At 45.9% G+C, this 16,495-nt stretch overlaps 2 protein-coding genes across 2 annotated transcripts in view; one reads left to right on the top strand and one right to left on the bottom strand.

The window, feature by feature from the left end:
- The window catches only part of Polr2b (RNA polymerase II subunit B), a 37,341-nt gene extending 33,192 nt beyond the window's left edge, over positions 1-4,149 (top strand). Inside the window, exons 23-25 of the mRNA XM_028780833.1 lie at positions 4-164; positions 3,092-3,287; positions 3,958-4,149. Of these exons, the coding sequence (XP_028636666.1) occupies positions 4-164; positions 3,092-3,287; positions 3,958-4,047 (447 nt within the window). The 3' untranslated portion in view covers positions 4,048-4,149. The remainder of the gene's footprint in view (positions 1-3; positions 165-3,091; positions 3,288-3,957) is intronic.
- Igfbp7 (insulin like growth factor binding protein 7) overlaps positions 4,146-16,495 on the bottom strand; it is a 64,166-nt gene continuing 51,816 nt past the window's right edge. Inside the window, exons 2-5 of the mRNA XM_028780834.1 lie at positions 10,945-11,054; positions 7,279-7,395; positions 6,084-6,210; positions 4,146-4,411 (exon numbers count right to left, since the gene is read on the bottom strand). Of these exons, the coding sequence (XP_028636667.1) occupies positions 4,392-4,411; positions 6,084-6,210; positions 7,279-7,395; positions 10,945-11,054 (374 nt within the window). The 3' untranslated portion in view covers positions 4,146-4,391. The remainder of the gene's footprint in view (positions 4,412-6,083; positions 6,211-7,278; positions 7,396-10,944; positions 11,055-16,495) is intronic.

Raw genomic sequence — 16,495 nt, 5'->3', positions numbered from 1 at the left:
CAGGTGCTTTACAATGGATTCACTGGTCGAAAAATCACATCACAGATTTTTATTGGCCCCACTTACTACCAGCGTTTGAAGCATATGGTGGATGACAAAATTCATTCTCGTGCTAGGGGCCCCATTCAGATTCTAAATAGACAGCCCATGGAAGGCAGATCTCGGTAAGGAACTGCAGCTGCGCAGTCATTGTGTGTTACTAACTAGCCTTTCACTGAGAATGTGAGCACGTGTGAGGAGAGACGGCGGTGGGTGACTCCTGTGTCCTGTCTCCTCGCTTGGACAGTTTCTGCTCTAAAGTCAGGGCTGGGAACATTCTAGGCAGGTGCTCTACCAGGGAGCCAGAGCCCAGCTTGCCTCTGATTGTGTTCAGCAAATCTAGCAGTCACACAGTGTCCTTCGGACAACTTTGGCTATAGCTACGTAAGGGTGGCTATCAAATCTTTGATCTCAGGACCCTTAGAGGACTTTTCTTCATGGGAGTTATGCTTTTCATTACAGTAGAGATTAGACTGAAATTTAAAATATTTATTTAAAAACAAAGGCAAAACCCACTGATTATTAGTACATGCTTAATTAAAAACCAGTATATTTCTAAGTAAGCTTACTGATAAAAGTAACATTGGCTTATGTTTTTTGCAAATTTCTTTAGTGAACTAGAAGGCAGCTGAACTCCTCTACTTCTGGATTAATTCCACTGCACTATTTTGCCTTTCCCTTCCTTCCCCCCACCTCCTTTCCTGTCTTCCTCATTCCATCTCTTTCTTCCCATAGAAAGAGATGTCTTATAATAGCACAGGCGGGATTCAAACTCACGAACATAGTTGTGGCTGGTCTTCCTGCCTCCACCTTCAAACAGTGGGGATTATAGGTGTGTGCCACCACGAAAGCTCAACACTGTGTTTAAAAAGAATATTTTTATTACCTTTACCTTTATCTATTTTGTGTGTAGGTGTGTGTAAGCCATGGTCTGAGTGTGGAGGCCAGAATACAACTTGAAGAATTTGGTTTTCTCCATTCATCATGTGGGTCCTGGGGATTGAATTCAGATGAATTCCAGTCACCAGGCTTAGCAGCAAGCCAAGAGAGAGGCTTAGAATAGCCTTCAACTTAGGGCATTGCCTCAGCCTCCCAACTAGTGTGAATACTGGCATGAGGCCAGCTAAACTTCCCTCCTTCCTTCCCTCTCTCCCTCTCCCTTTTTAAATTTTTTCTTTTTAATTACTTTAAAATTGCATGAGAGTTTTGCCTGTATGTATGTGTGTACACTGCCTGCATACCTGGTGATAGCAGAGGCCAGAAGAGGATGTTGGGTCCTTTGGAACTGGAGTTGCAAGCAGTTCTGAGCTCTGAGTGGATGCAGGGAGCTGAGCTCAGGTCCTCTGTGATAGCAGCCTGTGCTCTTAACTGTTGAGCCTCCATCTCCATGTTTAGTGTATCAAAGGCTAGTTGTAATCGGAAGGCTTGTGAGTGACTTTGTTACATTACATTAAAATCACTGGCTCACTTGGCTGCCCGTTAATGGCAGAGTACTTGGCTTACGTGCCAGGTCCTAGTTAAATCCCGTTTCCTCTGCCAAATTGTGTGCTACATGCACAGCATCATAATTAATCATTTGGGAAATGCAGATTCATTGAATTATACAGACTTTCCAATGTTAAATTCTATTCCACACAAAAGAAAAAAACCACACTTGTTAATATCTCTCTACCGATGTATAGGAAGCCGTGGAGTGTGAAGTAGCAGGTGATTTTGAGAAATTCTAACTTTTGCTCAGAAGCTCAGACTTTTAATTATGTGTAGTACATCTTTAATTGTTTCCCTTGGAGTAAAAGGTTGACTTTGTTCAGTTCCTTTCATCTTTGTTTTATAGTAAAGTTTGAATCAACAGTCGGTTCATCTGCCTTCATTTGCACTGAGACGGTTTTATTTACTTTCTTACAATCTGTGTAGGTGTCAGCACAGTGACAGAAGAAAGAAGTATTGCTGTATTATAAATGTAGCTTGGTCTTCCTGAGACCCACAGACTATCTTGAGAGCCTCTGTCGTAAAGATGAGCACACTGAACACATGTCAGGCTGACAGAAGACGTAGTGGCTAGAGCACTTGATACGCTTGCAGAGCTGCCATTGGGTCCCCGCCCCTGTGTTGGCTCCCAGTGACCCATGTGTGACTTCTCCCGTCTGTAGCTTTCCTTTCATGTCTCTAGCTGTAGTCACGGGCAGCCTTTGATGAGCTAGAGTGCAAACTGACGAGAGCCCAGTTTTTACCTGTCCGTCTGTGTTGGCTGGACAGACCCTCTAAGGCTGTGCCTTCAGCGCCTTACCTTGGAGTTCCTACAGTAGAGGTGGAGTGAATGCTCTCTCCCTCAGCTTACAGTGAGTTCATTTTGTAGTAGTGTGTAAGGGTAATAACATTAAAAGCCCATTGGCTTTACTCAGTAATGCCTGCGTTCACAAATGCACGTCCCATGTTAAGGAGGCTGTCGTCCTTCACTCGTGTGTCCCCTTGTGGTCCCCTGGGAAGCCTGCCCCACTCACCTGCTCCATTGTGTGTCACTGTACTTCCTCCTCTCAGACTCCAAGGCTGGGGAAGCTATCCTATTGAGATTGACTTTATAAATGCACTTTCAAGAATAGAATTGAAGTCTAGAAAGTTAGATGATGGCACGGTGAGTCCTGCTTTGTCCTACAGTGTAGTTGATGAGGAAGCTTGTGTGCTGTACTCGAGCGCGTTTTCTGTCCACTTCATTAGGAGGCCTTCTGACAAATGGTAAATGTGTGGTTGGCTTTCCCTCCTCACCAGGTTAGAGCGATTGCTAGGGCAGAAAAATCAGGACCTAGGTGTGTACTCCTGCTACTTCACTCTTGTCATTAATCACAGTGGTGTTTATAAGAAAAGATCGGTACAGGCCAGTGAAGTGGTTCAGTGGATAGAGGTGCTTGCTGCTAAGCCTAACTATTTGGGTTCAGTTCTCAGAAGAGACTGACTCCTGCAGTCTGTCCTCTGACCTCTTCACATGTGCATGTGTGGCATTCACAAATACACACAATAAATAAGTACAAACAAACTCTTGTTTTCTTGTCAACAGTGATGGTGGCCTGCGCTTTGGGGAAATGGAACGAGACTGTCAGATTGCCCACGGTGCAGCACAGTTTTTAAGAGAAAGACTGTTTGAGGCATCAGATCCGTATCAGGTTCATGTTTGTAATCTTTGTGGAATAATGGCAATTGCCAACACCAGGACTCACACGTATGAGTGCAGGGGATGCCGCAATAAGACCCAGGTGTGTGCACATGTTATTTATGTTCTTAGGCTGTAGTCATGGCAGATTTGTGCAGTGGAGTAGGCTGGGATTTTCAGTTTTGATAGCAGGTCTCTAAGGTACTAGAAACATAGTTTCTGACAAGGAAAGATAGTTTGACTTTTCTAAAACAAGCTTAAAAGCAACTTCACTAAGTTATTCATCTCTGAAATAGCAAGGTCTTGCACAAGGAATATAAACATTTTAAAAAATATGCTTATGGATATTTTGCCTGTATGTGTGTCTGTGTATTATGTGTGTGCATTGCCCACAAAGGTCAGAAGAGGGCAACAGTTCATCTGGGTTGGAGGTTACAGATGGTCATGAGCTGCTCTGTGGGTGCTGGGAGTCACCCCAGGTCTTCTGGAAGAGCAGCCAGTGCTCTTAACCATGGAGTCATCTCTCCAGCCCAACCAAGAGTTTTTCTTAAGCCATTTACTTGAAATTTATCAGTTCAGAAGGGTGAATAATGGCTTTGTTGGCAGAAAGGAGGAACAAACAAAGCTTGCTTGGTCTGAGAGCCTGCAGGAGGCCTAGAATGAGTGCTCCTAGCCCACTCTCATCCACCGGGAGTGCCAAAGCTTTAGCCTGCTCTGGAGGAGAAAGCGGAGCCTTTGGTGCAGGCCTGCTGACAACTCTGTTCTGTCTGCAGATCTCTCTGGTGCGAATGCCGTATGCGTGCAAGCTGCTGTTCCAGGAGCTCATGTCCATGAGCATTGCGCCCCGGATGATGAGTGTCTAGCTGCAGGAAGGTCATGGGCAGATACTGTGACCCAGGGACTATCTTCTTTCTGGGATTGTCGGTTTTGTTCTGTTTTTTTTTTAAAAAAAATGACAAAATTTACTGTTGTGATAAGAATTTTATTTGTTTTGTTTAAAGCTATGCATGCTTTTCTCTGTAAATAAACAATAAATTTTTGTAGATAGTCGTGATGTGTTATCTTTGATTTCTCTGTGTAAAACCAACTGGCTGTAATAAAGTGTTAGTGAGTTAGGTTAAAAGAAATGTGTCAGGCAAGTTTCGGGTTACAGTTGTCGGCTGTCCGAGAGCACTTTTAGCTAAAGAGGCTAATGTGTTTCGCAGGTTTATAGCTGAGCACCTTCACCTGTTTCAGAAAAAAGAAATAAAAATTAGTCACAGATATGCGCATGGTACAGCAGATTGTCAGTTTCTAAATCAGTGAGAATGGTAAGTTATATGGCTAACAGGCAGTGGCATGGTAATGTGCTTATAGACCCAGTGTTCAGGCTGGGACAGGAGCATTGTTTAAACCCAGGAGTTAAAGGCCTGGGCAACATAGGAAGACTTCCATCTGCTCTCTCATCCCCCCCACCTTTTTTCCCCAAGAAAGTTTTCTCACTATGTAGCCCAGGTTAATCTTGAATTCATGACTTGCCTGCCTCAGCCTCCCAAGTGCTGGGATTACAGACATGTGCCTGAGACCTCATCCTTTAAAGAAAACAAACAGGGCTGAGAGAGGTAGCTCTGGGTAGCTCTAGTTAAGAGCGGTCTCTGGCTGCTCTTCCAAGGACTCACTACCTGTAACTCGGCCTGAGGGATCTGATGCCCTCTTCTGGCCTCTGAGGGTACTACATCCATGTGGTGCAGACATTGATGTGCAAGTAAACCGCTTACACACATGAAAAGTGAGGTGGGGGGAGTGACAGAAACATGGGGGATAAAGGCTGTGTGGATAGTTACAACCATGACATGCTGGAGTGCCCCGTGGAGGGTGAGCTATGCAGGCTCACGTATGAGAGCCAATGCTGCTGTAGTGTTTAGGTGTGAAAAGGAGAGCTTTCCCATAAACTTAGGAGAGCATATTTTTCAACAACATCAGAGAAGCTAAGCAACTCTGCAGTCCAGCACTCATTCAGAGTTTAGGGTAGAAGAGTGCTATCCCAGAGCTGAGATTCCCACGGGTGACCCAGCGCTGGGGCGCTTCACTGCCTGGATTCACACCACATCCTGGTGGAAAGGAAGGATTGCTGATCAAACCCACTTTTGCTTGACAATGCCTTTCACTGCACAGCTGAGTGGTCTGGCCAGTGGGATGATCTAGCACATGCTGACAGGAAAGTTTGTTCTTGGTCTGAGGGAGTGTCTGGTCAGATACTAACTACAATAGCACTAACTACATGTAAGGTAGCCCTGCTGTGTCACTGTGGGCTGTCTTCTTTGGAAGAAGCAGTTTAGCAGTGGAGTAGAACTGAGTATTTGTCAACCTCTTCTCTTTTTCTAGCTTGTTTCTCTTAGGGTTTATTTTTATTTCTTACGTATATGTGTGTGTTATGTGAATGTGTACCATGAGTGTGTGGCTGTCTATGGAGGCCAGAAGAGCACATAGGAGCCCCTGGGGCCAGAGTTACAGGCCATTGTGACTTGCTTAATATGGGTATTGGGGACTGAACTCAGTTCCCCTGGAAGAACAGTTCCCCGTGTCTATCTTTTTCTTCTTCTTTTTCCTAAAAGCTCAAAGTGAAGGGGCAAATTGACCATGGTCACTTCCCTTTAAATGAGGACTGAATATAATAGTAACAGCACAAGGGACAGATGACACATAGAAGTCACAAGAATCTTGCTCGAGCTGAGGTGAAAGCTAAGTCACGGTAGCCCTCAGCCATCCATGTGTTCTCTCGAGCCATGTGATTGGCTGTAATTATATATGCTTAACGCTTTTCCGAACATCATGCTTCTCAGAATTATATTAATAGCTACATGTACTACTTGATTATTAAAACACGACTCATGTTTAAATGGTGAGCTGGCTTACATACCTTTTTTCATTGGTATTTCATGTATGGCATCAACCACTGTAATTTTGGCTGAGGCCGAAGCCTGTCCCTGGGAATTGGATGCATGGCACTCGTACTCTCCAGTGTCTTCCTTACTTAGAGGAGATACCTGTGAAAGGTAAAGGCTCTTTAGTTCTCTGTGGAGGTCTCCTCTTCTTTTCAATGGCTTCCATTACACCTAGTAGGGTCCCTGTGATGAGCAGGGCTTGGCAGTGGAACTGCTGTTAGAAGCAGTGAAGTCCTGTGCCAGGAGCCTGTGGAGCCGCCATATTCCAATGGCATGGATGTCTTTTGATTGAAGGGTTAATAGAATTTTCACTTCTAGCAGACTAACAATAAAAAGAGCCAGGAGAGCAGCTCGGCTAGTTCTGGGCTTTGTGCTACAAGAACAAGAACTTGGCTAACCACAGAGTAGATGATGTAAATGATATGGCTCAATAAGACTGAGCCTTGAGAAAAAAGCCTATACTTCCCTATGACTGTTCCTCGAACCCTGTCATATGCTGAGTAATGGGCTGACACTTTCCCCATGATTGTTCCTGAACCCTGGCACTTTCCACAGTTACGCCTCCTCACTCCCCCTGAGTTGTGTTTTTTTCTTTTAAATACCCTACTCTCTTCGAGCTGGGGGTTGAGCTCCTCTGCCCCTATGTGGGTTATGGGGTCTCGGCCTCAGCGCGCTGATTAAAATATACCTCTTGCTGTTACATCAAAATTGATGTCTCTGAGTCATGAGTTCTCATGACTTAAATGGTGGTCTCCCCGCCCCAGGGCCTTTCATGATGACCATGTGAATGTTAAAATTTGGGGAGGTGCACATACATGCTGGAGGAGTAGCCTTGCTAGGTGCTGTGATCAAATACAGAATCAAAGGTTAAGCAAAATCAATTGTTATTGTCAACCAATAACGATAATTAATGCTTGAGCCACTCAGTTCTGTGTAAGAATTCTGCTTTGAACTTAGGAAAGCAGAATTCTCTTAATTCTTATTTTATTTTATTTTAAACGAAGTAACTTCAGCTCTTCCATTAGTTCCTGTAGCTGTATCTGCAATACCACAGCAGGGCTGCTTCGAAGAACTGGGAGAAAAATAATTTCAGGCAGGTGACCAGGAACCTTTGCCAAGCCCTGGTGTTCACTCCTGAGAATGAAACTGTTGCCAGCTCTTGGTACTTACCAGCACCCAGCCAGTTACTTCATGCTTTTCTGGACCACCCCGGGTCTGAATGGCCAGGTTTTCCCGGTCACCAGGCAAGAGTTCTGTCCTTTGAACTCCAGAGTGATCTCTTTTAACCTGAGAAATCAAAAGGGAGAGTCTTAGTTCTCCGTATGAAAACATCAAGTTGGAAATGCCACATTCCCAGAATCGCACAAGGTGTCCACCAGACTTCGTAATTAGATTAAATCTAGCAATTTACTCACACTGTTCCTTTTCTGAATACTGAGCCAGCAGAATTGTTTCTTCCTGCCAATTTTACCTACGCAACATGGTTTTTGTTTTGATTCGTTCTGAGACGGGGTTTCACTATATAGCCCTTGGCTGTCCTGGAACTCACTCTACAGACCTGGAAGATCTGTCTGCCTCTGTCTCCCAAGTGCTGGGATTAATGGTGTGTGCCACTCCATCTGGCTTTTAAACTTGTGTAGTATGCACTGTCACCCTGCCTTCAGTCACTAGTGCCCCTGGACAGTTTGATTGGTACTGAGCCTCTTTTGGTCTGCTTTGCCGTATAAGTCACACAGTGTTAGTTTGATGTTTGGGACCTTGGGGGGCTCTTCCAGGAACAACCTCATCAAAGACAAGCAGCAGCTGGAGTCCAGAGCCAAGTCTCACACTTGCTCTGAGGGCTAAGGAAGCATGAAACAATTCACACTGTCATGTGATAAAACCTGCCTGTTTCTGTCCATGCTACGGAGAGAGTCAGAAGGCCGTGTAAAGGGAAAATTTACCTCCCTTGGTTTACTGCCAATCCTTACTTCATGTCTGTCCTTTCCCACCTATTTTAAACATCAACGTATGTTAATAAGAACTTTGGAAAAGATGTAAAGAACACAAGGAAACAGCTTTTTCTGTTGCTGTTGTACACATTTACCACCTTAGTTCCAGTACATATATTTTAAGACTTATAATAACTGAATTTAAAAATTACATGAAACAATTTTCTTTAATTTTACCAATGCCTCTTTAAGAGCCAGGTCAGTGTTTATTTTGATTGTCTCTGTAACTCGAAAGACTTACCACGTCAGGAGTTTCCTTTTCCTTAGCAAATGCTAAGTTCAGGCTTTCCGGGCTCTCCCCATGTTTCCCCCAGTTCAGAGAGAAAACCAGGTATTTAGGGTTTCAAATGGAAGCTCTGAGGACACGTATAAATAAGCATTTTTTCCTTGATGTAGCCCTGGCTGTCCTGGAACTCACTCTGTAGACCAGGCTGGCCTCAAACTCAGAAATCCGCCTGCCTCTGCCTCCCAAGTGCTGGGATTAAAGGCACGCATCACCACTGCCCGGCTGAAACACTTTATGTTAATAAAATAGGTAATGTTTTGGGAGGAGTGTTTGTCTCAAAGGTTAAAGACTCTGGTAAGTCTCCTGCACATCACTTGAGCCTGTAATCTCAGAGCACAGTAGGCAGAGCACTGAGCATCCTTGAGGCTAGCTAGCTATCCCAGTTAGCTCAAGTCAGTGAGCTCTTGGTCAGAAAGTAGGGAGGAGAACAATAGAGGAAAACACACACACCCCAACAAAAAGAATCTTTTTTCTTCCCGAGACAGGGTTTCTCTGTGTAGCCCTGGCTGTCCTGGAACTCTAGAGACCAGGCTGGCCTTGAACACAAAGATCTGCCTACCTCTGCTTCCCAAGTGCTAGGATTAAAGGCATGAGCCACCACTGCCCTGTGACAAAAAGAATCTTCAAACAAAACAAAACGAAAACACACAAACATAAAAACAAACCCAACCCTGTTATTCACAAACGGTCAGCTGGAGGAGAATCAAAGGGAGACCAAGAAGTCATTTAGGTGTCTAGCTCTTTTATTTTAACCGTTTTGCAAGATCTCTTGATATATAGACGGGTTGGCTTCAAACTTGCTACCCTGTCTCAGCCTCCCCAGAACATATGACATGACACCTAGCTTGAGTGTAGTTTGATTGCAACAGATTCTTCCAGAATCTTGCTATTGTAAATAAGGAATAAATAAGAAAAAGTGCCAGGAACTACAGAATGCTATACACCTTCGGGTGCCAATACTTTAATTCTCATCAATGTACATATCTGAGAGTTTGGGTCTATCCTCAGAGGCCAGAAGAGGGCTTTGGATGTTCTGGAGTAGGAGTCCTAGGCAGTTGTGAGCCTTTTCTTTCAGGTCCCTCTCTCCAACCCCCTAGCTCCCACCTCTGGTGTCTGTCAAAGGGAAGCCATATAACTTCAAAGCCTCCCGAAACAGACTCATTTTCCCTGGCATCCATGTGTATTTTGCCGGGGTGCCACAGAGCCAGGCCTGAAGACCTTATTTATTCTCTCCAAGATTTGGTAATGAGTCTATAAACTCAGGGTCCTCGAGTCACCCTGGCCTCTCGTTTTGTAAATTTCCATGGAGACCCATTGAGAAGCAACAGAGTCTCTTGCCGGTTTTCCTTGAAATCTATGGGCCATGCTCCTCCCTCTCACAAGGCGCTGACCGCAAATAAGCATTGGGGAACTTCCGCTGTCGGGGGAAGGCTTAGATGAACACATAGTCGACCACATTACTGGCATGCCTTATTCTCCTTCCACATCTCTTTCCGAAGCACACTTTAGAAGCAAAATCCCATTATTCCCTTTAACGGAAGTGTCAGCTGTGAAGGACAGCTGTACTAGAACTGGGTCATCGGCCTGCTGTACTAGAACTGGGTCACCTCTGTCCACACCACGGTTCAGGCGTTTCCTGGTAACCACACTCAAACTAGGTAGTTTTGTAGTGGCCGTATCCCTCTGGCCACACGGGGGCGCCAGAGGCTGCCAGGAGCGCTGATCTAGACTCCTGCTTCTAACCCGGCGGCTGGGAAAGCTTTGCTGCTTCTGAGGTCTTTAAACTGAGGATAATTCCGCCCTCTGCGGAGGAAGCTTTCTGAAGGAGAAAGTGAGGCCGACTGATTGAGAACAGAGATGAAGGATTCCAGTCCTGATCACATTTGCGTGCCCGGAGGCTAGTCCTGCCTTCTCTTTCTTTTTGCCTCTCAGCTATGCGAACTGAAATCTGTTACCGGAGACTTCTGACAATGAGGCCAAAACACCCTCCCAGAGTCCCAGAGGTCTTTCCTCTCTGACCAAACAACAAGCACACAAAATAATTGAGACCTATCGTCTATTTTTGAGCTTGCCGAGGAAGCAAACTAGCTAAAAAGGGGTGTCTGGCTTTGCTGTTTTACTTAAAACTAAATTTCCTCTATTAGCCTGAGTTTGAAGATTCTTCTTTACTTCATAGCCTCTGATATACAGTCCTGCTGCCATGGACTGAGCGATACCACCATGTCTTTCCTGCGGTGTAGACTGTAATCCTCTGAACCTGGAAGCCAAAATGAACGTTTCCTCCCTTGAATGTTTCTGTCAGGTAACATTTGGTCCCAGCAAGGCAAAGACAATGAAAACAGTGGGTTTATATATTCACCAGGAGTTTCTCAGGCTCCCTGCTTGGACACTGCTACCAAAATGAAGACTGGGACGGATGGAGGTCGGTTAAGACACTTGCTAATGTTAGAGGTGGTACCAGCTGCCACAGGCTTCACCGTTGGGGGACAGGGGGCAGTGATGCATTCCCACCGCCCCGGGCCATGCAAAAGAAGCTTTCTTGAGGTCTGGGTTACTGACCTTGTTCCAGATGAGGACAGGGGTTGGGATCCCAATGACTTCACAGCTCAAGAACACCTTGGCACCCGTGACATTCCAGATGTCCTTGGGGGGCGTCACTATGGAAGGACCTACAAGAGAAGCCAGAAAGCCAAGTTAGTCAGGATCTTACAACGCAAATCCTTGTTTATGAGGCCCTCCCCTCTGTGGATTATCTGAAGTGCATCTCAAAGGCCAGACGAGCAGGCCTCTTCCTGTCGCCAGCAGTAATATTACAATCTTCTTAGGGAAGGCAAGAACTGAAATAAGCAAACCAGCAAACACAACAACAAACGCAATTAGTAGGAAAAAATCTGTTTATCTAACAAAAATCTAGCAAAATTGTCTTCTTTTCTCCCGGTCGAGTTTAAATGAGGTTTATTTTACCAGCTGTTTTGCATTAGTTGGGATTTTTTTTTCCATTAACTCTGAGAAATTTCAGTTCTGAAATCTTAATGTCTCGCTTCCTTTGTTGACCAGCATCTTCACTTGGAAGACAGTGATGACAAACAACTACTCCTTGTATAACAAAAGAAAAAAAAATCTGAGAAGTTATTTAAAAATGTGCCGAGAGCATGCAGGCAGTCTTGCTTGGATAAGATACAAGAAGGCTACCCTGGGAATTGGCGGGAGGTACAGAAGGGACCTGGGGATCAAGGAAGGTGGGGAGAGGGTCTTCCTGGTAGTGGGTGTTAGTATTCTGTCTAAACTCCACCTCCACAGTTACCTGGCAGCGGCCAGGTAGGTGTGCCCACTATAAAAGGGGCTGCTTGGCCCCTCCTCTCTCTCTTGCCCTCTTACTCCTGCACCTGCAGGTTCTCCTCTGCCCCCTCCCCCTTCCCCCTTCCCCCTCTCTCCACGTGGTCATGGCCAGCCTCTACTCCTCTACCTCTCTGCTCTCTCTCTCTTCCTTCGGCCCTGAATAACCTCCCCCTCCTGGAACCGTTTGGTCTGGCATTGTCTGTCTAAGCTACTCACGAAAAATCTAACAGTGGGGAAGACAAATGCTTATAACAGTGGCTGCCTTCTGTTGGGACCAAGCCCCCACCCCAAAGAAAGGGCGGAGGAGCTAGTTTCAGGGTTCTCAGTGGCTGGGTTCTGAGTACTGAGCGTTGGTAACGGGACTGTGAGTAGGTCTGGAGCAGCCAGGAGAGGCCAGATGATATCTCCTCATTCTCAGAGTTCTGGAACCCAGTAATTACCCTTTCTCCTGTGAGTAAAAAGGCTCAGAATCCACCCATAGTGGGCATCCCTTTTGCTGCAAGCTTGCATGGCTCTGTTTCTTGGTAAACTATGGACTCTGAGCCAAATTTGCCTTCCTAGTTATGTCTGTGTGGCCTCCAAAGAACAGCTAGTTCAAACGTTTGAGGAAAACGACATGAATAATACTGTCTCGTGGTATGTGAAAACTAGAAGAGATCCTCATTGAATGCTCATAACCGTTAGTGGAACGGCCTCATCCACTCCTTCACAGCGTGTTCCTATTACCCCGGCAGGACCAAGTAAGTGGTGTGTATGCCAGACTGTGTGGCCTACATATTGTAGATCTGGGTCTTTTACAGACGAGAATTGCTGATTCTGGCTTTAATCAACAGAAGAAAGAGGCTAATATGTAAACACGAATCACAAGACAGCTCAGAACTTCAATCCTGCTCAGTTTCCCTTGAGCCCATGTGAGCAGTCACCAGATGGTTTCTGCTTTGGCCCTGAAACTCCCACTTCTGACGGCAACAGATACGGAAAGAGTCATGACCTTGCTTGCTGCTCCTTCCCCCTGAGGAGCCAGCTCCCCAACATCGCAGCTGGAGAGGCTTGCATATCTACCCTTTATTAATTAAGTTGCTCTTAAACACTGATTTCAAAAGTTACCCTTATTTACTTATTTGCTGCGTGTGCACGGTAGAGGTGGACTTTGAGTGTTTTCCTCTATTGCTCTCTATCCATTCATTTTTGAGAGAGGTTCTCTCAGTGAACTGGAAGCTCACCAACGGGCTAGACTTGTTGGCCCGTGAGCTCTGAGGCTCTGTGACCGGCTGGTGTTACGCCAACAGCTGCACGCCATCACGCTGGTTTGTATGTGGGTGGCAGAGACCTCAACTCAACTCACGCTGTGCAGCAGGCACTATTACCCACGGAGCCGTGTCTCCAGCCCACACACCCCCTTTTTTAGCGGAGCAATTACTATTTCCCATCTACTAATTTGGAATGCCAGGTTTCAGCCACCTGGGCCCTTCAGAGAGACTTGGGACACAGTGTGTACCTTGGAGAGGACACAGAGCTGGGAGCCTGGGTTCCCGCAGAGAGACACTGCAGCTGAAGAGCTAGACTCCGCCCTCCGGGATGTTTTGCCCTGCTTCTGGAATGAGTGAGTTAATTATTCCCTCTGTCTGGGGTCTTCAAGCCTAGTTAAATATCTAACTACAGGGTCATCTTGTACTGGGGGGCCTGGGAAAGACACAACCTTCCCTTCTTGGCCTGGAAAACTTTCTTGCACAATCAGTATTCACAGGCCACGGAGTCTCCCCTCCCAACATCTATTTTCAGTGCACAGTAACGTCTCGAAACGGCAAGGAAATGACCCCACTCTGCAAGATTCTTCCACTCATGTCAAGGATTAGCTTTTAAAACAAATCTCTTGGGGCTGTTTTATTTTTTTCTCCCTTTGTAAGAATGCACAAAACAATAAGTTTCGAAAGCTCTAAGTATATTTTATGTTTCCTTCTCTGTGGGTCGTGGGTCCCAGTAGGAAGCCGACTCCGTGGCTCTTCTGTAGCAAAGCTGGGCGCAGGGAGCAGAGCGAGGCTGTGTTTATATGTATGTTTCTGGTCTCGTCTCAGACATTTCCTAGTCTGAATGCCCTGATATAGAATGTGGGGCTCGCCCTCTCCCTAGCTTCCTCTTGGCTTCTGAGACCCCAAGGCTTGGACGTCACACGACCGGATCTGGCTGGCCTTTGAACTCCTTTCTCCCACCTCTGTGAGGGCCCCCTGCTGCTCTGTCCTTCCCACACGGGCTGGGGCAGCCTGACTCAGACCTCACGGGATCTCAAGAGGTTGTTCTGAGAAGAGTATAACAGTAAGCCAAGGCTCTGAAGAGCTCCGGTGCAGGGCAGGGGAGGGTGGAGCTGGGGGTCTGGGGAAAAGCTCCTGCCCACATAGCAAAGTAGCAAAGCTTCATGGGAATGGTTCTATTGTGAAGATCTGAGTTATGCAACCTGCCTATTCGTCTTCCCAGAGGCCCGGCCTCCATGAAGAGCAGGAATAATGCCTGCCTAGTACTCGTCAGGGGCCTAGGAGACAGGCCAGACCTCCTTCAGTCTTCAAGTAGCTAGGATTAGTCCTGTTTTATTGAGACACGATCTCCCTTACGTAGCCCAGTTTGGTTTGGAACTCATGATCATAATCCTCCTGCTTCAGCCTTAAGAGTATTATTATTACAAACAGAAGAGCTATGCCTGAGCTTCGTTTTAATACAACTCACTGTAGCAAGGTTGTTTTTTTCCCCACACTTTTCTCTCCCCCCCTCCTTCCCTCCCTCCCTCCCTCCTTCCTCCCTCCCTCCCTTCCTCCCTCCTTCCTTCCTTCCCTTCCTTTCTTTTCCAGAAAGAGTCTCACTATATAGCCCTGGCTGTCCTGGAACTCATTACTACACCACACTGGCCTTGCCTCAGAGATCCACCTGCCTCTATCTCGTGAGTGTTGGGATTAAAGGCGCGCCCTAGGCTTTACATTTTTGAACCCTGTTAATAAACTTTGATGAGATGCTCTAAAGGCCCCTGTTCTCTTCCACAATCTTTATGTATAAGTACTCTCCAAGTAGGTTTTTGTTTAATCTTGGATAAATTTTTGCTTCTGGTACATGTACAGGCCATCTCCCCAAAGGCCATCTTTGCTTCAGCACTATAGTGAGAAGACTGTGTTTCTCCTACTGAATCATTAGTAATACCCTTCCGGTCTATCCCTTAGCCACATGTGTGTGGATCTGCATCTGGACTCTGTTCTGTTCCACCAGTCTGTCTGTCCATGGACTTGTAACAGTAGCATACTTCAGAAACCCATTATGCTATTATTCAACTACTATAGGCAGGGCAGGTTTATTATAATGGGTCTCCCTGCAGTCTCTCACTATTCCAAGAAAGAGACTTTCTGGAGAAACAAGAGTTCTTGGAAATCATCTGAGCCCATGAATATCCTGAATGAGAGCTATGGGGGGGTAGGGGTGGTGTAGGGGTGGGATGGAGGATGGAAATAGGGGATGGAAGTGGGGGATGGGTTGGGGGAGTGAGTTCACAATTAGAACCAATTACATGGTAAGCTCCCCTCGAGCTACAAAAAACAACTTGAGTGTGTCAAGTCCACTTGCAAATCGTTGAAAATGAATGATTATTGTTCATTTTGTTACCATCCTATACGTAGAATTCTATAAGTTCTAGGTAATAAAGGCTGGCATCATTCCTGTCCTGCCTGGCTGGGCAGGCCAGAGGATGGCTGTTAGCAACAGTTCCTGGCAAGACACCGACAGAAAACCTTGGTCATTGCAAATGACCTTGTTGCACCAAGGCTAGACTCAGTCACACAATGAAGAGTTGAACAAATAGCATCTAAATTGAAAACTGCCACCCTACTAAAGGGCTTTCGGACCTAGCATGTACTCGTCGCAAAGGAAAGCCTTATCAATTAATGACTAAGTGAGGAAGTATCGGTAGACCTCATAGTAGGCAGGGTAGGCTGTTTCCCATTGACTTTGTGTTGGTAGAGTCCATAGGTGTTCAGAATTCTCCCCATTTACATTGCTCAGAGCTGATACCCATGGTAGGCTGCCTGAATCTTTGCTACTTCCTGGTCTGGTAACAAGCAGGAGAAGGAAAGAGGCATATCCATTCCCTACCCCATTAGTAGAGACGAATTTAGGATCTTATACATGCTAGGCAAGCACCCTACCACTGGGCTGTGTACCCCTGACATCTTTTTAACTTTTAATTTTATGACAGGGTTTGATTCAGATGTCCAGACTAGCCTCAAACTCACTGTCTAACCCAGGCATGCCTTGAACTCCTGCCTCAACCTCCTCCACAGCTGGGACTATAGACCTGCATGACTAACGTGGGTGGGAGACTCTTGGCAAAGGCAGAATGTGGGTCTTATAGGAAGATGTGTGAAGGGATGAGAAGAGACACAGAAAGGACATCCTGCTGACTCAGGGACACCAACAGGGTCCAGTCCTGTGTGCAAGGAGAAGATGACACAGAACTGCTGGCTGACATGACAGCCCCTCCCCCAACCCCAGGCACAAAGGCCCTCACTGCACATCTTCCTCTGGAAAGCAGCACCACCAACTCTATCCCAGAGTTCAGTTCCCAAAGGTCCTGCTGTTCGTCAGCTCAATGTCTCTATTATCTTCACTGAAGAACTCTTCTTTCTACTCTTTTTTCCAAGAACGTTAAGGAAAATTCAGAATGCATTTCTGTTCCAAATGATAAAGATGAAAGAAAGAAAGAAAGAAAGAAAGAAAGAAAGAAAGAAAGAAAGAAAGA

Source organism: Grammomys surdaster, unplaced genomic scaffold (assembly GCF_004785775.1).
Source record: "Grammomys surdaster isolate TR1022 unplaced genomic scaffold, NIH_TR_1.0 372, whole genome shotgun sequence".
Taxonomy (NCBI): Eukaryota; Metazoa; Chordata; class Mammalia; order Rodentia; family Muridae; genus Grammomys; species Grammomys surdaster.
Note: the sequence above shows the minus strand (reverse complement) of the source record. Positions and strands in the feature narration are given on the sequence as shown.